At 35.2% G+C, this 23,169-nt stretch overlaps 8 protein-coding genes across 8 annotated transcripts in view; 3 read left to right on the plus strand and 5 right to left on the minus strand.

Moving 5' to 3' along the window:
- On the minus strand, positions 4,435-7,777 carry LOC104764819. The gene is made up of 11 exons (XM_010488417.2): positions 7,478-7,777; positions 7,259-7,381; positions 7,078-7,146; positions 6,854-6,958; positions 6,391-6,445; positions 5,737-5,810; positions 5,463-5,546; positions 5,234-5,374; positions 5,081-5,146; positions 4,890-4,999; positions 4,435-4,801 (listed from the first exon to the last, which is right to left on the minus strand). Exons 1-11 carry the CDS (start codon positions 7,577-7,579, stop codon positions 4,633-4,635), a joined length of 1,098 nt encoding a protein of 365 aa, XP_010486719.1. The 5' UTR covers positions 7,580-7,777; the 3' UTR covers positions 4,435-4,632.
- Positions 8,036-10,313, plus strand: LOC104764821. Its single transcript, XM_010488418.2, has one exon. The coding sequence runs from the start codon at positions 8,444-8,446 to the stop codon at positions 10,115-10,117; it is 1,674 nt and encodes a 557-aa protein (XP_010486720.1). The 5' UTR covers positions 8,036-8,443; the 3' UTR covers positions 10,118-10,313.
- On the plus strand, positions 12,467-13,333 carry LOC104764822 (wound-induced protein 1-like). Its single transcript, XM_010488419.2, has one exon. It carries the CDS (start codon positions 12,702-12,704, stop codon positions 13,020-13,022), a length of 321 nt encoding a protein of 106 aa, XP_010486721.1. The 5' UTR covers positions 12,467-12,701; the 3' UTR covers positions 13,023-13,333.
- Positions 14,096-15,562, minus strand: LOC104764823 (protein LURP-one-related 9-like). Its single transcript, XM_019241205.1, has 3 exons — positions 15,266-15,562; positions 14,460-14,704; positions 14,096-14,296 (listed from the first exon to the last, which is right to left on the minus strand). The coding sequence occupies exons 1-3, from the start codon at positions 15,476-15,478 to the stop codon at positions 14,263-14,265; spliced, it is 492 nt and encodes a 163-aa protein (XP_019096750.1). The 5' UTR covers positions 15,479-15,562; the 3' UTR covers positions 14,096-14,262.
- On the minus strand, positions 16,722-17,306 carry LOC104767433 (putative F-box protein At3g23960). Its single transcript, XM_010491459.1, has one exon. The coding sequence runs from the start codon at positions 17,304-17,306 to the stop codon at positions 16,722-16,724; it is 585 nt and encodes a 194-aa protein (XP_010489761.1).
- Positions 18,885-21,518, plus strand: LOC104764847. The gene is made up of 6 exons (XM_010488444.2): positions 18,885-19,156; positions 19,635-19,812; positions 19,901-20,082; positions 20,177-21,025; positions 21,128-21,205; positions 21,297-21,518. Exons 2-6 carry the CDS (start codon positions 19,644-19,646, stop codon positions 21,348-21,350), a joined length of 1,332 nt encoding a protein of 443 aa, XP_010486746.1. The 5' UTR covers positions 18,885-19,156; positions 19,635-19,643; the 3' UTR covers positions 21,351-21,518.
- The window catches only part of LOC104764845 (receptor-like protein 12), a 23,389-nt gene continuing 21,933 nt past the window's right edge, over positions 21,714-23,169 (minus strand). The window contains exon 2 of the mRNA XM_019241500.1: positions 21,714-21,873. The gene's annotated coding sequence lies outside the window, so the exon portion shown is untranslated. The remainder of the gene's footprint in view (positions 21,874-23,169) is intronic.
- LOC104764846 (receptor-like protein 12) overlaps positions 21,798-23,169 on the minus strand; it is a 3,725-nt gene continuing 2,353 nt past the window's right edge. Inside the window, exons 2-3 of the mRNA XM_010488443.2 lie at positions 22,135-23,166; positions 21,798-21,882 (exon numbers count right to left, since the gene is read on the minus strand). Of these exons, the coding sequence (XP_010486745.2) occupies positions 22,141-23,166 (1,026 nt within the window). The 3' untranslated portion in view covers positions 21,798-21,882; positions 22,135-22,140. The remainder of the gene's footprint in view (positions 21,883-22,134; positions 23,167-23,169) is intronic.

Here is a 23,169-nt window from a genome sequence, read left to right on the forward strand (position 1 = left end):
TATATGTGTACGTAAGTGATGAACAATGTTAATATTATTCTAAAAAGTCGATTCCTCATAGTCGAATTTATTGTAGCCATGTATATCATATAATTTAATTTATCCATCAACATTCAATAACGTCAAACATCAAAATAAATGTCTACGATTACAAAAAAAAAACAAAAAAAATTGGCGTTTAAATAGTTCTGACGATCCCGATAGAGTTAAAAAAAAAACCAATAGTATATGGATAGTGAACAGAAATTTAAAAATTTATATATACTTAAATTTAGGTTCATGAAATGTTTCGTCGACTATTTAAACTGAGCTGATGATTGATATAATTGTAACATTTTTGCGAATGATAAAACACTTGCGAGTTAAGACCACTAAGATCAAAGATGCAACATCAGATTTCTTGTTTTGAGTTAATGCTTACAAACTAAAACTCCAAAGCAAAAACATTAATAAAACGACCACCACGACTTAAAACATAGGAGTTTAGGTCGGTAAAAGGAACACAATTCTCGACATGTTTCCACTTTGTATCCAACTTACAAATAATAATTCTCTTTTCTTTCGGTTCTTTTTTTTTTCTTTCTATTGGATAAGTAACAAGTACAGTATATCGTAACTAAGTAGGTCCTCCCTTATAAAAAAAAAGACATGAAGTATTGTATTTTAGTATTATCATTTTTTTTTTGTATAAGCATTATAAAAAGTCTTATTTGACAAAATAAAAACTAAAAGAAGAAATATGTAAAGTTTCATGGGAAAGTATCGTTCGACCACTCTTTTTGTGCTGTCAGATTTTTGTTCGTCTCCACATGATTTTGACAACCAACAAGGCACTATCATATAGTATGAATCTTCTTCCCTTCTTAATTTTCATCCATAGCGTTATATTTCTCTTCGAAATTTCCCTCTCTTGTTTTGGTTATTTATTGGTGTTCTTTGGTATATATGATACGAAGATGACAAAATTTATGGACAAGCCAACAAGAAAAATAAAAATAAAATTATCTATTTTTTTCTTTGTATGGCATCCATTATTCCATTTTAGGATTTCTAAAGTATAATTCGAATAATTTATATTTAATTTTTTCCATTACAAGTCTATATATTCAAAAATCAAGGTATTACATGATATAAGAGAATATGAAAGAAAAGGACAAAATGGAAGCTGGTAAGTAATAGAGAGGAACAAAACAAAGGGAGCATAATGGAGAGTTGGGCTCAATCAGTCACTTTAGAGGACTTTTCAACAAAGTCTTCCTACAACATTTTATTTGTTGGTCGTATCCTCTTATCGAATAAAAAACTTTAAACGAGAAAAATCATTAATTGTTTATTTTTACCCACGAAATAACTATCAATTAGCTTAGTGGATTTTTTTTTTTAAATCATTCAGTTCATTAACGTTCATTAAACTACCCACAAGTTAAGCAGCTACTGTTTCAAGCAACTATATGTACATCTATGCACAAGGAAGGAATTAATAGCTTGAGATTATTTTGTTGGAAATTACACATATTGACCTATGGATTTGGGGAGTTAAGTGCGTGTGTTTTGAATATAATTTTGAAACGCAAGATTAGATGCAGTGGATTTGTGGAAATTAAGAAAGTTTAATCAGTGGAGGGGTTTGAACTTTTTAATGATGGAGTTGGCCAAACCAAAGTGATTAGTGGCAAAGCGTTGGCCCCTACTTTTTTCCCCTCTGGTGTTTCAACTTTCTTCTTTTCTGGAAAAAAAAACCCACTGAAAATTCATTATATACATTAAAACTTTTATTTGTCACTTGTTAATCATTAGTATTTTAGTGAATATTTTATATAAGCAATGATACAGACAACTATTTTCAAGACTTTTTCGGCCACACCATATTTAGATTCGAATTTGGTTCGTTGTACTCGGCAGCTTACGGCTAAAAGCCTAAAACAATGTCTTAAAAAGATTTAATGAATCGATTGTAAGAAAAAATACTACTTTTCAGGATTTTGAAATTAATCGGATGTAGACTTTTGATCCAATTTCTCTAAAGTGTGTAGGCAACACAAGCAACATCTTGTCCTTATGTGTGTTAGTTGGCTTATTTGACTTAACTGAAGATCTCTCTTTCTTTGAAAAGATTATGTGTATTCTTCTTCTATATGAAACCTAGCTATATAGGGTTCAAACAAAACACAACTGATCAAACTTTTATCAAAAAGTATATATAGGGTTTAACCTAATTCATATTATGTCAATATCACCATGATGATTCGTTAGGATATATTATAGGGTTCAAACAATTACAATAGATCAAAATTTAAACGGAGACGTATATATATTTCCATATCATAATGAATTGTTAGGATGTTGTATAGGGTTTTAACAAACACAATGGATCAAATTTTATCAAAACGTATATAAAGGGTTTAACCTTCATATTATTTCCATATCAAAATGATTCGTTAGGATATTATATAGGGTTCAAACAAACACAAAGGATCAAACGTTTATCCAAAACGTATATCACAATGATTCGTTAGGATATTTCATACGAAACTCGATGTATTACTTTGTTGTAGTTTGTACTTTATGATTGTATTTGTAACTACAAACAAAAATATCAATTTATGTATATTATGCAAGTAGGTTCTTTATTATAAAGTATGACAAAGAAAGGGGGGGAAAGCTAACTAATTGTTACATAAATAATGTGAATGATCAGCATTTTAATTCATTTATAAATATGTTACTGTCTTTTGGTTTATTTTTCTTTTCCATATCCTCTATGTGCATGTCAAAATCAACATTTTGCTGGCTGGGGAGAAGTGGACCCTTTTTTTGTTATGTTTTTATTTGTTTGGAATTAGTTTAAAAGTCGCAGTACAATCACACCCATTTTAATTCATATGAGAATAAATTAGTAAGATATATATAAAAGCTCTGATCCAATTGGGTGAGTACAAATTTCAAATTCTTAAGTCCTAACTTTCTTATTTGCATTTGCATCTCCTTTTTTGTCTTCCTTTATTCTGTGATCGTATATTACTTTGATTGCTTCGAAGAAACGTGTCATTAACATGATATAGTTTTGATTAGTTTCGTTAATTATCTTAGGAAACCACTATATTGAAATGTTCATTCTGTCGGATGAGAACTTGGATATCGATATCCAGATATAAAATAGTTATTATATGGAATAATTGTTTTTTTCAGTGGATCACTTAAGGGTGAGAAACAAGTTACTTGTCAATAATAAGTTGTCATGACTCATTGACACAAGTTTTTTTTACAATTTATAGTCCATAACAAAAGCGAAGCTTCTATTGTAATTTTAGTTTGTTTACTACGAGAGAAAAAGCAGAATTTTTTTTTTTTGTAAAACATTGAGAAATGATTGTCTTTTAATTTATAAAAATAAGACTGTATTCTAATCAAAACAAAACCGATTTCATTGGACTAGTTAGGTTCGAAACTTTTTATCTATGCATAAAAAAAAAGATTTACAAGAAAGCCTAATAGCTAGCTAATGATATTGGGAAATCTAATCATTACAAGTTTAGGTTATGCACAATGGAACAAAGAATAAGTCTGTCAAAGAACATTCTGATTATGATTAGTACAACTACAAACATAAAAGAGACCCCACTTTTCTTTATCCTTTTTAAAAATCCCCACCCAATAAAATGTCGAAATGAGTTAAATACATTCATTAATTAATAATTAAGAGATAAACTTTATAAAAGTTTTGTGTTTTATGCGATTCTGTGGAGTACAATTAATAGGGCACATGTCAATCAAATTCGCAAATTGAATCAATGGTCCTTTTGGATTTTGCTTGTAACAATCAAATTGCTCCACTTATCCATTTCCCAAAAGGAAAACATCTTCTTTTGCTATTCTCTTTTAAATTCGACCTACAAATATGTATGCAATTCCTACATTGTACCATCGAGGCAGAAAGTGAGATCCTGAAACATAATCACGAAGTATTACTACCATTGGTAATGGTACAAGTAAAACACACATAGCTATTATACTCCATAGCTCTATTTACATCTCTTATTGTAGACTTTTAGCAAAAGAATTTCGAAAAAGTTAGATATGGTAGGATTTTTACTGTACAATGTTTATGTAACTTAAATTATAATTTGCCATTTTTTCCCATTTTGATGCCTATGCTCAATCTAGTTTCTACTAATGATAAAATGACACGTGATGAAAATGTATGGTTTTTGTAAAGCAGTAAAGGCAATACTGAAACACAAATGGGTAAGTTTTTGGTTTCACCACTTTGCCTTAACAGTCACTGTTTCCAGTTTTGTCTTTTTGGTTCTACTTTAAAAGTATCTGATTCGTTTTTAACAGCCCACCATTGATGCCATTGTCCTAAGCTCCAGGAATGTTTTCTTGGGTCCACTTTCCCATCGCTTTCTCATGAAAACTCCACACAACCAAAAATGTACAATGCAAAGAGTTGAGAACATTGGTCTTGAAACAGCCAAAAAAAATCCCACGAAAATGGTGATAATAAACATGCTATTCACTCCATAGATCCGGTTTGCGTCTAGTATCTCAAACATATGTATAAACCATAAAGACAAGAGCTTAAGAGATTATATGAACCTAGCCTAACTAGTATATGCTGCGGTCCAATGCCTAGAATATGGTATCAATGGTTAGCTTTCTTTTGGGCGGAGATTTTTCTATGATTTGTTTCTCATGCTCCATAAATGTAGAGCCTTTGTTGGCAAACAATCTTCTGAGGTTTATCACAGATAGCTCGTAAAAGTTTCCAACCGCAAGATCAGCCTGAACCAGATCATACCTGCAAATTTGTTTTTTTTTGATAAAAGTTAGATGCCAGAATGCTTCTGGTTCCCAAAGATGTGTAAAAGAGTAACTTTAATACTTACGCCCGATGAGCACCGATTAATCCAACTGCCATCATTGTACAGTTGTGAGCAGCAGTTATACCCCTAGGATCATCCTCAAACACAACACATTTCGACGGTTTTCTATCCAACTGCATAAAAAGTTATGTAATCTTTCACCAAACAATTAACAAAAATTGGCTAAGGATTCACAATTGAAATTGTAACAGTACCTTCACAGCTGCTGAAAGAAATCTATGAGCTATAGATTCCATACCATCTTCCTCTGAAACCACTGCCTGAAATAGAAAATGAATACAAGTGTCAGCAAATATAACCATTCATTTGCAAAAAAAAGGAAATGATTCTCTAAAGTTATTACTCGCCTGGAAATACGTTTGAAGTCCCATCCGTTCAAGGGCATTAATCATGTTTTTTCGATCAAGATTTGAGACAACAGCACAGGGAATGCGAGCAGTTGAAACAGCGTCAAGCCAATCTCTAAGTCCCTCTTTTGGTTCTGTGAGCTGAAATATAGATAGCGAAAACAACTCAGGGAACCTAGAAATAAATAAGCATCTTAGTAAAGCAAAGATTGATAAAGAAAGACCTTACTTTGAGAAGATTATCATAATATATTTCCGATAGCCTGAGTTTCAATCTGTCGATTTTGCTTTGCGTTTTCTCCCAAAACAATACCTGAAATTTTTTGGAATCAACCCACTGATTAAACCCCTTTCCTTCTGATATGAATCAACCAGACACATAGAGCTCTGAGTTATGGCTAACTCGTATATATAAAAGAATACTATGAGACAAGAGTTATGAATTCACAAGAACATATAATTCATATCCAAGAAAATGGCAACTGCGAACAGAAAAATCAAACCTTACTCAGCACATGGTCAGCGCCAGCATAAAGCATCTGTCTTTGGATATCCCTCTCCTCCACAATTTTTTTTCCTGCCAGACAAATTCATGTAAGATAAAAGCAATGCCTTGAATTTTAAAGCATGCCAGATAAAGACCAAAACACACGAGATTATCTTAATACAGCAGTTAACATATTAAACCTCTACATAACAAGACAACTATATCCTGCAATGAGCATCCAGAGCAATCTCTATACCGAAAGGATTAGATTGTTTTAGACGCAGACTCGCCGACTTATGCATTTGGGCTTTCCAAATTCTGTTGCGAACTGTAAACGCAGTGGAGTTTCTTTGCGTTTACAATTTACAAAGAAATTTATATTTAAACTCTAAAGGTTCTTAAAACACTGAACGGGAAACACACTATATTAACATCTAAAACGTAACAGAAAAATGCAAAACAAACAATTGAGGACTAGAATGTATTCTAACGTATGAGTTCATTAAAATCTCTGGTTCACTCTCTCGACATTCTTAATAGGGTGCAGGGGCAATACTAAACATATATGAGCAGGAATTGCATGATATCTCTTTTCACTCACATGTATGCAAAAAAGAAATTAGATTATATATAGGTAAAATCTAAAAGCAGAAGAGCAATAAAAGCTTACCTTCTTCTGAAGCAAGCTGCTTCCAAGCTTCCAACTTAAGACTTCGAGTATCAGCCTACAAAGTTTGAACCATAAATGGAAAAATGAGTAATTTTGATCCCACAATCCAAAATTAGTATAGACCTCATGAGATTTACCACCTCACATGAAAGCATCATCTGAAGAAGCAATTAAATTCTACATATTTTGCCAAATCCGCGTGCCATACAAGAAGAAAGAGAAACTATATCTAAACTAGGCCTAAATCTGGCATGCATGGACCACGCAATTCTATCTTACAACTTCCAAGAATTACCAAATAATAAGGCAGTATCATCTAAACCAACTAAAAAACCAATATATACAAGAAAAATCATCATGCCCCACCAGAAGAAGAAGCTATCTATCATAGGTAATCTAGTTACAAGCAACAAGAACTTCAACCAAGTAACTTGCAAACATAAAGATGGTGTCAAAGGATTACCACAACATTGTCCCAAGAGAAAATAAGTCCATAGGCTTCATCTGGTTTCATAGCGTAACGTATTCTTTGAAGAAACCCATCTTGCAACTTCTCATTCCAGAAATCCTACTTACAAGCAAACCAAATAAACAGCATGTTACCAACAAGACAAGCTTTCCATAAACAGCTCTTTTGATCAAAACTCTTAACAAATAAAAGATTTCAAAAGCATTAGTAGCTCTTACCACATCCACTTTGAGAGGACCATCTTGTCTAAAAGTCTCAAACCCTTCTCCATACTCAGCTCCAATCGCCTTATAAATTCCAACAAATCATTAATAAATTCATCAAATTGCCACTTCTCATCCACCAAAAAACCCATAAAACAGAGACTACTCTAGTTACAGAGCTATTTAAAAGACTTACCTCTTGCACAAAGAGTTTGTTTGGTTTGAGAGGGAACTCATTAACGTCGCCGTTAAGATCATCAGACCCAGCAGAACTCCTCACTACCAGACGCTCCTTCACAAGCTTCGTCTCTTTCGGTATCTGAAAATAATAAAAAAGCCCAGAACTTTTAATATTATACTCAATCGAATTCGAATCAAAGCTAAAGCATGACAACTAAGGGATACTAATACAAACCAAGAATTTGAGATTCGAGGCGAAATTAGAGCGAGGGAAGCGGAGCGATGGTTCGGAAGAGATGAGCAGAGACGAAGGACGAGTACTGCATGAGCAGTCCATGATTAATTTTTTTTAATTAGGGTTTTCTTCGGAATCAGAAACTGAGAAGATGATTGAACAAAAGCATTCGTTTTTTTAATTTATTTTGTTGTTGGTGAGGTTTATTGAATAATTTTTTAGGGTTCGGACACGGAACTATCTAAAAGCCTTTGTTCTGGTTCATACGTTTGGAGCCAGACAACATTGAGAGAGAGAGAGAGAGAGACAGAGAAGGTGAGAAAGAAAACGCTAATATCCCAGTGGATCACACCAACTGTGCCGTTTTACTTTCTCGGTTTAAGACGTCGCGTCGTTTTTAAGTAAGTTAAAAACACCACGAAGTCTGCACCTGAGAAACACTATGGACCTTTGTTGGGTATTATTTATACAAATAGGGTCGTTAATGGGCCAGTCTAATAATATGTTATATGCTAAACTTTTTCGAACAAATACAATAATAAAAACGTCTTGGGACAATAATGGCGGCCTGATCGATGCTATAGTTAAACTGCTACCAAGAGAAGAAAGAAAACAAGAATCTGAGACTTGTTCTTCCCCAACGACCAATCTCATGTTCCAGCAATTTCACACCAAACCTTTTTGATTTACACGCTTATCTGTTCTTCTTCTTCTTCAAAGTCTCCTTTTTTTGAAAATTCATAGTCTTCTTGAGTAACGCTTCTTTCTAAAATTTTCTGGGTTTTTTTCTCTCTCTCTGTAATTGTAGCTGAATCGAATTTTTGGGGGCAAGTTGGAATCTTTTCTTCTTCTTTTAGTTTTCTGGGTTTTATATTCTTTGCCAACAATGTTTAAGCATATATGCCTTTAAGAGTAGCTCCTGCTTTATTCCACAAGATTTGATCTTCTTCAAGAGAGAGAGATACAATGGGATCGAATTGTGATGGGAATTTGAAAGCAGAGATTGAGGAATCTAATGGTTCTTCTGGTAAAACAAAGGTTCCCCCTTGTCCTCTTGATCTTTCTACATCTAGAAGAACTCTGATTGGTGGTGATGGTAAACCTAGGAGATGGTCTGTTAGTGCTTTGCCTGATTCCTCTAGTAGAATCAAGCTTCTGAAATTTGGTTCTCCTTCTGCTAAATTCAAGAAAATGGCTGAGGATAGAGACGAGGTTTCACGGTCAGTCACGAGCTCAAGTAGCGGCAGCAGCCATAATTTCAGGGAAAGAATCAGTGGTGTGCTTCACCGGAAGATCGATTGGAGTTCTCTGATGAAAATGGGGAAAGAGTGGATTAAGAATCCTATTAACATGGCTCTCTTTGTGTGGATACTTGTCGTTGGGGTCTCTGGTGCTATTCTCTTCATGGTTATGACTGGTATGTTGAATCATGCTTTGCCTAAGAAGTCACAGAGAGATGCTTGGTTTGAAGTTAACAACCAGATCCTTAATGGTTTGTTTACTTTGATGTGTCTTTATCAACATCCGAAACGGTTTTATCACTTGGTGCTTCTTTGTAGATGGAAGCATGATGATATTACAAAGCTTAGGAATGCTTATTGCAAGAACGGGACTTATAAGCCTAATGAATGGATGCATATGCTGGTTGTTATCATTTTGCTTCACTTGAATTGTTTTGCTCAGTACGCGCTTTGTGGTCTTAATGTTGGATACAGGAGATCAGAGAGACCTCCCATTGGAGTCGCTATATGTATCTCTGCTGCTATTGGAGCTCCTGCGGTTGCAGGTTTGTACACTATACTAAGTCCACTTGGGAAAGATTATGATGATTCACATGAAGACGAGGAGAATCAACTGCAGCGTGAAGAAGGGTCTGTGAATCGCCGGTTTACTTTAGAGAGGAGGTATTCGTTTGCTTCTGCTTCCACTGGGGTTGGAGATGGAATGGTTTCGGTGAGTGATCCTCAATGGAGTGGTGGGATTTTGGATATTTGGGATGATATTTCATTGGCTTATCTTTCTCTTTTCTGCACTTTCTGTGTCTTTGGATGGAACATGGAGAGAGTTGGGTTTGGGAACATGTATGTTCACATAGCTACGTTTATTCTCTTTTGCTTGGCACCTTTCTTTATATTCAACTTAGCTGCGGTTAATATCGATAATGAGACGGTTAGAGAGGCGCTTGGGATATCTGGAATCCTTCTTTGTGTGTTTGGTTTGCTCTATGGTGGATTCTGGAGAATTCAGATGAGGAAAAGATTCAAACTGCCGAGTTATAAGTTCTGCTTCGGTAGAGCTGCGGTTGCTGATTGTGCGCTCTGGTTATTCTGTTGCTGGTGCTCTTTAGCTCAAGAAGTTCGAACTGCTAACACTTATGAGATAGTGGAAGATAAATTCTGCCAGAGAGCTGAAGAGAAGAGTATGGTATCTCCTCTGCCTCGTGAAGATGGTGTGTTTGATCCTCGGTTTGGTCTCCGGAACTCCCCGAAAAACATAAGTGGAGCTAGTTCTCCAAGTCCGAGCAGGTTTTGGAAAGAGGTACACAGTCCAAATGTACAGACACCTAGAGTGAAAGAAGAAGATAAAAGCGAGGTTGTTCTGACTCCACCTTCTCCTCTGTCTATAAACCGAGAAGCTTGATATGGAATCGGAAGCCACTGGTAACTCTCCTTCTTTTTTCCTCTTCTGGTGATGTATAAGTTTGATTTGAGGATAACTTTTGATTACAAGGCTGTTTGAATGATTATAAAACCGGTTGATTCATGTGAGTTGTAGACAATCCTGTAATATAATTTTTTTCTGTCATACTTCAGTTAGACCTTTACACTTTACAGGCTTGACTTTTGTTTCTAATACATGGATTAGTTGTAAAGTAATATGAACCTGAGATGAATTCGTACATCGACCGTGAGAGATTTTGAGTCTTTCATGTTTCATCTTTGGTCCAGGCACATCTTTTGAACATACAGTAGTCTTCTATTTTTTTTCCTCTTGTGGTTAAATATAGGATTTTGAATTTGTCCAATTTTGTTATGATATGGTTGGATGTTTGGGTTATTCGATCTAGAAATTTGGAAGGAGCAAAAACGATATGTAAATATGTGAAGTACGGAAACCAAACTAAACTGAAAAAGGAAAGAAGCAAATTTCTTCAGACAAATTATATATGCAAAAAAAAAATTGTCTGAAGAAGTATTCATATAAGGTGTGCATATTTCGGAGTATATGATACCGAACCACGTCTTGGTTCTTGATGATATTATTGCATAATGCATACCTTAGAGAACCGGATTTATTGCGGTTTGATTATGAGCCGAACCAAACTTAACTGAAAATTTTAAACCGGATACAATCAAACCGCAAAATTGTCATTTTAGAGAAAGATCAGAGTATGAGCATTGAGTATGCACTATGCAACATTAGGAATTATGTGTCGCTGTCTTAAAGAGTCATTTTCGTGGAGAACCACATCACTAATCCACTTATGTATAATTATTTGTTTATGTAATCAACTTTTTGTATTTTCTTGTGTAATCAACTTTTGATGTATTAGTTAAAACTTTAAGCCCTACTTTAAAAAGCTTGCCCTTATCTTTCCTTGTAAAACGCTGCATAAAATATCAAAAGAGAGTTATGACAAAAACAATGTTGCTTTTTATCATCCAATCAAATTTTTAGTTTCTAAAAGTCTTAAATTGGTTTAAAGAAAAAAACATCAACCAATATTGACAAAATTAGAGCTTAATTTCTGTTTCTGCTCGACATAAAGCCAAAAGACTATATATATTTCACATAATCTTTAACAAAAAAAAATAATCTGTAACCAATTTAAACTTTCTACGATTCCAAAATTCTTCAATACATTCCCCCTGTTTGTTGAAAGAAAAATACGTATAAATGTATTATAGTATAAAACATCGAAACGTGTCAAGGGTACACAGCACAGTCACATGACTAGACCAAGCTATAGGTGACCATTCTGATCTACGTGGACTCTCTGATGGACACGTGTCAAGGTGATCATGCATGATGCTGCCTTCTGATTTCTGAAACCTTTGTGATCGGTTGGCCCGACTGGCCGACCAACACACTCGTTGAACACGTTTCTTTACATATTTCTTAATTTCTCTACCAATCATTTTAATAGAATACTAACAAGAAATCATTTATTTATTATAAAAATAAATGAATAATGAACTGTTAAAATGTTGCCTCCAATAATATGACTATGCGAGCCTAGGCAAATATCAAGAACTAATTGGTTATTTTAAGTGGAAAGTCATTATTGAAAAATAATTTAAAGATTTTCTGGTTAGTGGATTTTAATTAAATTACTAATTTAAACAAAGTTTGTAATTAGTGGATCATTGATTTCTTAAAAAACAATTCATGTGTTTGTTATTTGTTCAATAATTTGTAAATACTAGCTACAAAAATTGGTGTTATTCGCTAAATGATTTTTCGTTAGATTTAACAAAAATTTTACACATTTTATTATTAAAAATGCATATATATACTAGTAAAATTTGTGTGTTTTTTAAAAAATATTTTTAAAAATCATCAGAGTTAGTTTTAAATTGTATAGTTTCATTTTAAATATTTTTTAAACAAAATCTTACATAAATTTCTGAATCAACTAAAAAACTTTCATAGGTTTGGCCATTTGGGTTTGATAAAAATTGATTTCTTCTCAAAATCATCAACTAAAAGTCAAGAGAGACATTTACTTACCATGAGCAAAATCAAATAACCTAATAAATATTCACCTAATACGACGACTGTAGTAGGGTCAAAACATTAGCTGGCTCAGCTCCCAAAGAGCTTTATCTTCGGGTCCCACAATCCAGTTTAACCCAACAATAACCCGACACGTGTCAATGAAAAACTAAAAATCCAAAAACCTTAAAAATAGGGTTGGTTGTAGAGAATCAAACCCCAACCCCATATCCTCCGCTATATAAATCCCAGTTTCATCATTCATACCATTTTCAAAATCCTCCGTTCATCTTCTTCTACCTTCTCGTTTTTTTTTAATAATTCGTCAACATCGATTCCAGAAACTCGCCAAGAACTGGATACTCTGGCGGAATCAGAGATCAAGAACCGAGACGTGGTTCTGAAACTGTATGAAGCCCTGAGATCTCGCGACGTCGACTCTGTTCACCGGATCCTAACCCCAGATCTGGAGTATTGGTTCCACGGCCCTCCGCCGCACCAGTTTTTGATGCGCATGCTCACCGGAGGTGTCTCTCCCTCGTTCGAGTTCGTTCCTCTCTCCGTCGTTTCGTTCGGATCCACCGTCATCGCTGAAGGCTGCGACGCCGCGACCTCGGTCTCTTGGATCCACGCTTGGACCGTTGCGAATGGGATAATCACTCAGGTGAGGGAGTACTCTAACACTTCTCTCACCGTTACGCGGATTGGTAACGTTGTCGCTGGACGACGCTCCGCTGAGATTGCTCCGTCGCATTGTCCTTCCGTCTGGGAAAGCCAATTCTCGGGTCGGGCTGGTAAATCCGTACCCGGTTTGGTTCTTGCGATTTGAAGGAATTTGGTAAAGTAACAGCCACGTCAGGTTATAACTAAATAAAGGCTGCTTACGTGTCGTTGTGTGTTTGGTTTGTTTTTATGGGTTGATAAAGATTTGGTTGCTGTTTAAAACGCGGTGTGTGCGTTTGGAAAGCTAACGCTGCGTTTTGGCTGTCGCTAGTTCTTTTTTAATTTGCTTTTAAACTTGTATGTTGTTTTTAGTGGGAACAAGAATGGGGAAACCCGAATGGACTTGTTGTCCCGTTGCATCTGATGTAACGTTTGGTTATATTATAATTGAAATAAAAATGTGCTTTTGGGATCTTATGATGATATTTTTATCAAGCGCTTTATTGTACACAAAACCATGTTTTGTCTGAATTTGATAAACGAGTTAAGTTTATATATACACACAAGTTCTACAAAAAAATGTTAATTCCATTTAGTTAGGTTTGAATTAGACTCGACACATAAGAGTTCAGTTTTGTTAATAATCTTGTCTAAGATCAATTGTTTTGAGAGATTGATGTAATGCACTAAGGATTAACCAAGTTTGCTGATTGGTTTTTTTTTTTTTTTTTTTTTTTTTTTTTTTGGAAAAAAGTTTATAGGAATTGACATCATAGTTTGTCTTTTTTAATGAAAGAAATATAAATATAAAAGGGATATAATGTAATCGTGGACGCAAATAATTTTTAAAGAGGTAAAATTATGAAAGAGAAAGATTAGGGGAGTGGGAAGCAACGAGGAAGGTCACTTGTGCGTCTTTTTGTGGATGTGGACACCCATTAATTGTCGTGATCTCTCTTTTGGCGTTCGTATGGTCAAATTGGTGTGTCGACGATTGGAACGATAATAACAGAACGGAACTATATAAAAAAACATTAATCAAGTTGGAAGATAAAAGTTATAAAACTCTACATGGGCGTATTCAATAGTATTTAAATTTAATCGTGGGATGATGTAGTGACGCAAATGTTGACATTCATTGAAACTAGATTTGTTTTTTCTTAGATAATGTCCCATGCCCCAAAATTTTCATAAAATGTTATCCAAAAACACTCATCAATTCATGATAATATTAATATATATTGATGTACCAATTTATAAAAAAGTTTAAACAAAATGTGACTGACAATTAGTAGAACTCTATGTCTAACGTAGATTGGAAGTATCATCCGCGATTACAAGTAACGCCACGACAAATGCGAAATCTACATATGGATTCACTCTCACTTTGAAGCTGTAACTCCCTTTTATAAGTCCGCCCTATGTGAAATCATGAACCACCTGCATAATTTAGCTCTCACTTTTCATATTATCTTAAAAATAATATACATATGGATGCAAATGGTGGTTAGTTAGAGGATTAAGCTAAGAAAAACTGGTTTGATGTTTCAACTAGTTTGTGCAAGAAAGCAAAGAAGGTAGGAATAATGAATGAATGGCATACCTCAGCAAGAAGAGTATTGTGAATTGGCTCAAAGAGTTTGAAAGAAGAGCCGATATAACGACCAAATGTACGAAAATCTGGCTCGATACTACTAACGTCAGACGAATTTTGGTTTGGCGGTAAGTGACATCAAGTGATGTTTTCAAGGATAATAGATTTGGTTCCTTTGCTAAGAAAAGAAGATCTTCAGATTCTGTGCTTTCTCCTTTGTATACTGCCCAATTGTATCTCATCGTTATAAGTCCCTGAAACATTCTACATTTGTTAATTCCTTTTAGTTAGTTAAAACCAAGTCCTAATTATCTAGTCAATTGGTCATGATGAGATGGAAACTACTTTTTTTTTTTAGTCTTGAGAACATATATTCTCTAGTCTCGAACAATACCTTTAACTTTAAACATATCTAGATATTCTCTTGACTAAGTCTTAAGTCTCAAATCATCATTTTTTCATTAATATGTCTTTCGAGTTTCGATTAATCAAGTAATCATATACCATTTCTATCTAATACGTAAAAAAAAAAATATTTTTAAAAAATATTAAAGAGAAAAGTTGGCAAGAATAATTGGTTTTAATTAGGCCATATTACCACTCAGTCTGTCTATTGACATCTACCAATTTCTAAAAAAAATGAAATTAGGCGTTGCTACCATGTTATATATGTGTAAAGTTGGGTTCTAAATATGGAGAAATTAGGTTTATGCAGCCAAATTGTCATATGACACAATTAACATGTGATGATCCCTCAACAATAAAATTAAATGATTTAGTAGATAAAATAGATGTGATTAATGTGAGAGTGAGACCTTAGTGCGCATGGAGAGAAGAGGAGTTCCCGTGGCGTCACGGAGCACACGTCTACGGCGGATGTCCCAAATACCACCGTCGACGGTGAAGATAAGATTGTTGGAGAGATCGAAAACGTCGTAGCGTTCCTTTTTCAGGCTCTCACGTCGCCTTCTCACCACCAGCTCCGTCGTGTACGGATTACAAAACATCTCTCCCACTACACTCACCATTTTTTTCTTTCTCCAACAATGTTTAGTTTTTGAACAAGTCTGATACAAGACAACTACTTAAAAAGATGCCTCTATTATAAATCAAAGAATCGCTTTGTCTTTTTGAGTTTTCCTCAATTATTCTTTTATTAAGTAAAGAAGAGAAAAGTAGAGTTTTCTTATAAAAAAAGTTGATTAACGCGGTTCTTAGATTACTTGAGGGAGAAGAAAAAGATTATTTCATTTGCTCTCTTATTAAAGTACTTTTTTCGGGGTTTGTAAATGTGACACGAAGAGGAATAAGGTGTTCTAAACTTCGAATTAGTATTTAATTAAGCTTCTTGGTCATCATGTCCAAATCCGACTGTCTACCAAATCCGACTGTCTACCTAGTCATTTTTCTTCATTGAATAAGATAAAACAGATAATATTTTTGTTTTTTTTTATTTTAACAGAGAATATTTTATAATCATTATTAATTAATCTCAAAGTCTGAGATGATATCAATAGATGTAAGATTCTTCTCTTAGTATTGTAATGTCATTATTGTGAAATACTAAGAGAATGTAACACGAAGAGGACTGTATATATCAATTCCATTTATTTATGAATGTGACACGAAGAGGACTAGGGTGTTCTAATTTAAGATTCTTGTTCATGTCCAGATTCAACTGTCCCTAATCGATTTTCTTCATTGACTAAAATAAAAGAGATGAACTGTAATATAGAATTTATTAGTTTTTTTTTTTTGAACAAACGAATAAATTCGTCAGAAATTTAATTTTTATCAGTAAATTAATTAGCTGTTGCTAGTGAACATATTTTTTTTTGCTAATTTGTACTTTGCTTATCCGCATCTAGTATAAAACGTAATAAAGTGTTCCGAAGGTCTTGTTAAATCAGATTTTGATATAAACAAACAATGCTCAGTTTAAATTCAAAACTAATACATATATTAGGGAAATTTAGATACAATGATTTAATGTATTAATATTTTGAAATGGAGAACAACCACATAAGAAAAAGAGGTTAAGTCTTGTACCGCCGGATTTGGCATCGGTTTTACATGAGGATATTGCTGGTCTCACTCAGCCAAGGAATGTTTTTGTATAATTTTCTAGTAGTTGAATAATAATCCGGGGGAGTTTTCTCCCTGTTTCCCACCAAAAAAAAAGAAAAAGAGGTTAAGTCCTACATTAAAAAGATGACTTCTGAGGACGAGAACTGAAGAGATAAACTAGCTTTGTTACAAAATCTCTTGTGCTTAACGTACTAAAATGTTTTGAATAAGCTCAACATTCTCTACATGGTTTAAGAAGATGCGACATCCATAACCTTTCACCCCTTCCATTCCTCTGATTCTAGCTACTCTAACTGTGTCTCTCTCAATATTGTAGTAGAAAACGTAGTGAGGCATGGTTGGGTGGTATGACAATACAATCTCATCTGTACTAATCATCCCTACAAAGTATAGGATTCTATTTCCAATTAGAGTCTTCCACGAAGGAGGCAATACGCACGTACGCTTCGACCATTCATGTTTTCCAGCGTCTTCTAAAACCCACAACTCAAAATATCTACTTATTCCATTAATAACCCAGTTAGACTCTTCTGTCATCAGCAAACCTAATTTGCCATTGTAGTTAACCGGAGTTGTCGTGTTAGGCAACGTTCTTTTGAAAGTTTCCACGACTTTCAGAACACTAAACTTCTCAGATCCAAAATCAAAACAAACCACCACAGTAACCTCTAAAGACTCTTCTATGACCACAGCTGTATAATACAACATACCATTGATGCATATCCCCCAATTACGATCAGGACGATGGGGAACACAACATGTGATCATTCTCCAAGAAAGCTTTTTATCAGTTCTGAATGTCAAAACTTGATGCCCCTCAGAGTTTCCTTTGACAGGCAAAGTCATAGACAATACCTTGAATTGTTTCTTAGTCGGAACATACCCAAAATAGCTCTTCACATCAATCTCCTTCCTCCTAGTCGTCTTCATTTTGGGTAAAGTTAAGGATTCTCCGGTGGTAGGGTTACATAAAACCAACGCCGACGCTGGATTCATACTTCCCTTAAAGATCCGTATACCTTTGAGACAGATCAAACCGTTGATCGTACCACAGACTCGATAAGTCATATGGACATGAGTTAGATAACTAGTATCTATCGCAGTCAAGATCTCATTACGGTTTTGAGGCTGATGTGATGAGGAGAAGAAGGATAACCCACTATCGTTCATTAAGCAGGCGAACAAGAGTTGCGGGCGAGCAAAAGATTTAGTCAAGAACAACTCAGTGAAATCTTGACGGCAAAGTATGTTGGCCCATAACTTTGATACGCAACGACATCTCCCTACGTATTTCGCCTGCAACCTCGCGAGTATCTCGATAACGAGATCTACTGGGATCGGAAAGGAGTTATCTATTGAGGTCATCGCTTGTGTTTTGCGTGGAGAAATGTTTACACAAATCTCTGAGACGTTATTCAGCGGCCGTGATATCATGGTGGAGACTATCTAGTAAACCCTAGCTAGATTTAACTCTCCCCCTAAAGATGATATTTTTATGGTGGTGACTTGTATTTTGGCAAAAAACAAAAAAAAAAGAAACAGAAAAAAACACTATAATCTTGTGATTTTGCAAGCTCAATGGAAATATCCAAGTATAATCAATCAAAACAAAACGTTGATTTAATATATTATTATATTTTTTAGATAGAAAAAGATATATATAGATTTTGTTTGGCAGCAACATTTAACTCTTTATATTGAAAAACATTATCTATGAATCTTTTTGAATGGATTTTATTGGTTGGAAATCTAATTTTAAATGTATAAAAAACTATTTAGTTACAAACGATTAATATAATTGGGTTGATATATTATATACAAAGACGTCGATTAAGGAGTTGTATTTGTATATTTTAAAAACTATAAATAATTTACATATATATAAGAATAAGACTGCTTAGTATAGTTCTCAGTTTGCTCTGCATTATCCATAGATAAAAAAAAAAATCAAATTCAAATCAAAATTATGTTCTTGCATGATTTAATTGTTTCAATTTTGATTTTGCTAAGCTTGCTCCTATTTCTAGATTAAAAAAAACAATTTCAAGTTCAGAATTAATTATTAGTAATATTTATTTGGTCAAGAAGATCTTAAAACAAATCTTTACTTTATTAAATAAAACACAGAGCATTGACGTGATGTGCAACTGCAACGTCTCTCTGCATCCTCCTATAATAAATATTACGGAAAAACCCCTATAACTTGCCATTTTAGTGTCAAAGCCCAAAAACCCAAAAGGGTAAACTCGTCTCATAATTATTTCTTTTTCGCGCTTCATCTTATTTTTTTTTCTTTTGTCTCCGGAAAAAAAATAAAAATTGCAGTGTGGTTTCTGCGGGATTTTCAGTCTTAGTTAGTACCCCTTCTTCTTTTTAACTCTCTCTCTCTCTCTCTCCCTCACATCAGCCATTACCCAAATCGAAGAAACCCTAAGAATTTTTTTTTTCTTTTCTCCGTTTCGGATTCGATTTCTCTGTTGATTTCTTCATCCCGATGCATCTTTGCAGTTGAAATTTGAGTTTCTGAAAGATTCCGTTCGGTTTTGTCTTCTTCGTCTCGAGATCGTTCAATGAGTGAGATCGTCTCCTTCAATCTCGAGTAGCTGCTCTCGTTTAAGGTATCAGTTTGTCTCAGCTTTCACAGATTTGTTTTTATTTCGTCGTTTTCGTTCAGATTGCTGTTTCGTCTCTTTTAGAAATCTTCGATTTTGGTTTGTAACTGAGCGTTTGATGGGGAAGAACACTTGTGCGTATGAGATTTTGCATCTTCCTTTGGTTTCTGAAGTAAGAACTGTTATTAAAGTTCAGTAATTGAAGATTCTCTCTGCTTAGGGTTTCGGAACTGAGTAGACAGAACAAATTTCACTATGGTTTCTCCCGTAGTCATGAAATTATTAGGTTTAAGTGTAGTCAAACATTGTCTCAGAATGCAAATTTCTCCTGCTTAGGGTGTCTGGAAGAGAATACTTTAGAGAATGCAATTTGTTTGATGATTTTGGAGACAGTTTTTGTGTTGATGTTTCACTTTACTCAGCATCAGTTTTGCTTTTGTTACGGTTTCGATTTTTGATATATATATATATTGGTTCTTTCTAGTGAGAAGCAATGGGTGCAGGGAGGAAGACAGAGAGCTATATATTGGCTCCGGATGGTCAATACATATCAGGATATGGACCTATGTGTGTCAGGAATCTTAAGAAGGGTGATCTTTGTGGGGTTATATTTGGATGCAAGTTCAGCACTATCAAAGAGTGCTATGCTAAGAATTTGTTCGGTTAGTTGGCTATTCAATCTATGCAACCTTTGAGGATTTAACTTTAGTGACGACCAAATTATTGAGAATGATGCTTGTTCGTGAACAGGTTTACCAGCCCCTCACATGGCATATATCAAGAACATTGATCCTGGTTTGACGCTATTCCTGTTCAACTACAGTGACAGAACACTTCACGGGATCTTTGAAGCTGCTAGTGAAGGAAAACTTAACATTGATCCCAAAGCTTGGTCTCCAAATGGGACTGATCCAAGTCCATATCCTGCTCAGGTACCTTTACTTTGAACAGAACGCTTCCTTTAACTGATTTATCCAAATGTCTTCTAAATTGAAATGTATCTCGTTCTGCAAATATTTGGCACAGGTAAAGGTCCGAGTCCGAGTGCGGTGTGAGCCCTTGCCTGAAGAAAAGTTCAGCCCAGTAATTTCGGAGAACTACAAGGATGAAAAGATGTTTTGGTTTGAACTAGACCGAGGTCAGACAAACAAGCTGCTCCGTTTGTTTTCACCATCACCATCTGTAAGGGCACCATCGACATCTAAAGAGGTTGTAGCACCACCCAGAAAGCCAATTCCCGCATCTTCTCTTGCACAGATAGGTGAGGCAGGAGCAACACGTGTTGATAAGTGGAGCAATCTGTTCAAACCTTCAGATGAACATTCATCTCAAGCATGTAAAGGTGTTGAATCTTCGACATCTGCTTCTCAAGTTCCGTCTTTCAGCCAAGACAGTGGAGGTTTCAGAAATGCTTCAAAGGAAGGTGAAGATGTCAAAGTGAATCCTTATCATCATCAACAAAATATCCATCCAACACAAAAGGGAACCTCTACTACAGCTAACAATAGAATAGGATGTAGCATTAGCAAGGAAGATCCTGCTGAGGATACATATTCAGTCATCGATTGGGATGCAGCATCTTCCTTTCAAGTCCATCTAGATGGACTGAACAAGATTTTGGAGGACCCTAAGGATAAGGATGGTCTCCAGAGCTTTGTTGTGGGTAACATGGGAGCAGCGTCTTCATCGATGGTGCCTAATTCTTGGGAGGATGAGAAGATTTCCTGGGACTTTGAGGAAAGAAGTATAGCTAAATCTCCCTGTGGATCCTCCTATGTTTCCGCCACTACAGGAGATGTGGTTGATGACATCGGACGTATGGATCATTTCAAGATGGAAACGGGATCCCCCACCTTCGTAGATATATTGACTGAGGTAAGTTTAGGTCATCCATTGTTCCCTGAACTATAAAAAACCAAACACTTCTGCTTATGACACACTAATAAAACTACTATGAATATGTTTTTTCTGTGCTAGATATTATCGGAAGTCAAGGAGTTGAAGCATACTCAGATGAAACAAGCTGAGAGGATGATTACTTTGGAGATGGAGCTGGTAAAAATACTTTGCAAAACTCATAAATTGATACTTCTATTACACTTGCTTCAAGTACAAAATCTCTTATCTTTTGTTTGGGTTCTTGCAGCTTGAATCAAGAAGGGAGATACTTTGGCTAAAAGGGAGCAATGGAAGTTTTTAAGCACATGCATGGTAAGCTCAAATTAAGAATAAACTCTTGGAAGTTTGTATGCTTCTCTAGCTACTTCTTGTCTTTTGAACATATGTGAAGAAGAAAAAAAGGAATATGGAAATGATTTGACTCCCGAGTTTGAAAGTTACTCTAAAGGAATACTCTTTCCTCTTTTAATTGCTAATCCTTGACTTGGTATGCTTCAGTTTCAGTATATATTGCTGAAAAATAGGTATATGATAGGTTTTTTACTCACTTCCATTGCTCTTCGACATAAAAAGGATTGATTTTAACTATTACATGAAACTTACATTGACATTAAACTAAAAGCTTTAAATCATTCCAAAGCTTGTACATGTTCTTCTGGTTCACTTATTCACAAGCAAATTAATGCGCTAAGAAATTTATTAACTAGACACTTGAATAATGGAGAAGCAATGAGAGCTCTTAAACGTTATCAAATCATATATGCGGATAGTGTGACCTTCATCTCTCTCTCGCATGCCTCATTCTTGTTGTTATCTTGGACACCCTGAAAGCACTAAAGGATTGTGTCTAAGAAAGCAACCAGAAAAAGCTTCCATGTGAAGTCCAAACACAGAGAGATTTTTACATTCTTAAAATTCATCAGTTTAATCATCAGAGTAGAACTTCTGGTTGTAGTATACGAAAATGAAAGATCAATGAGATATTTCACAAACTTCGGTATCAATTACGGACATATTTTTAGAATATTATCCACCTAATTATTCTAATGCTTACTAACAAATTCGTTTAGAAGTCAGATCAATACCTCTCTCTAGTGAGTTGGAGTGCTTCTCCTTCTACGATTGTTTGGGCCGAAAGGGTTCGTGAACCATTTTGGTTTGTAGGAAAGCAATATGTATCCAATCGTAAATCCAAAGGAAATGCCAGGTATGAATCCTATTGCAGCTGCTATCCAACTAATCACTTCTTCGTCTTCTTCCTCCGATTCCGACGTTTCATATACTTGTGTGGCTGGTGTGTGAGCATCTTTACAAATTTCGTTAAGAGAAGAGCCAACAAGTCCCATATTGTCCTCGAAAGAAGAGCAACGCTGCGTCCGAAACTGAGTGCCCCCTGGAACTAGACCTGAAAGCTGGTTATGAGCGAAGTTCATGTACGCTAGGAACGAGAGGTTCCCTAGCTCTTGTGGAATTTCCCCTGAAAGCTTGTTTTGGGTAACGTCCAGGGACTCGAGAGCTGTCAGGTTCCCCATAGATGAAGGGATGCGGCCAGTGAATGCATTGTTTGACAAGTTGAGCACACAAAGCTCTTTCATTAGACCAATGGACTTTGGAATCTCTCCTTCAAATTTGTTTCCAGAAAAGTCGATTGCTGTTAAGATTTTTAAGATACGTACTAGCTCCATCTCTACACCTTTATTCATCAAAAGCATTGAATCATAGTAATAGCGGAATTCATCTCCCATGTACTTTTCGAAAGACTGATCGTCGTCGGTCCCAAGTGATGACATAGCAGTCCACTTCGAAAAGTAATCTGATGGCAAAGTTCCATCGAAGTGGTTATGTGATATGTCGATGATTCGCAACTGAGGGAACGAGACTTGATGTATTGGTCCATAAAATGCATTGGAGCGAAGGACAAGAACTTGCAGCTTTTGTAGAGAACCCAACCAGAATGGAAACGTGTCGTTGATTCTGTTGCTTTCCACGTTCAAAACCTCAAGAGTAGAGAAACGGATGAAAGATCTTGGAAGCTTTCCCACAAGTTGGTTATGACCGACGTCAAACGACCTTAGTCTTTCAAATATATCCTTTGGAAGACCTCCACTTAGATTATTCTG

This window comes from Camelina sativa, chromosome 19 (genome assembly GCF_000633955.1).
Source record: "Camelina sativa cultivar DH55 chromosome 19, Cs, whole genome shotgun sequence".
Taxonomy (NCBI): domain Eukaryota; kingdom Viridiplantae; phylum Streptophyta; class Magnoliopsida; order Brassicales; family Brassicaceae; genus Camelina; species Camelina sativa.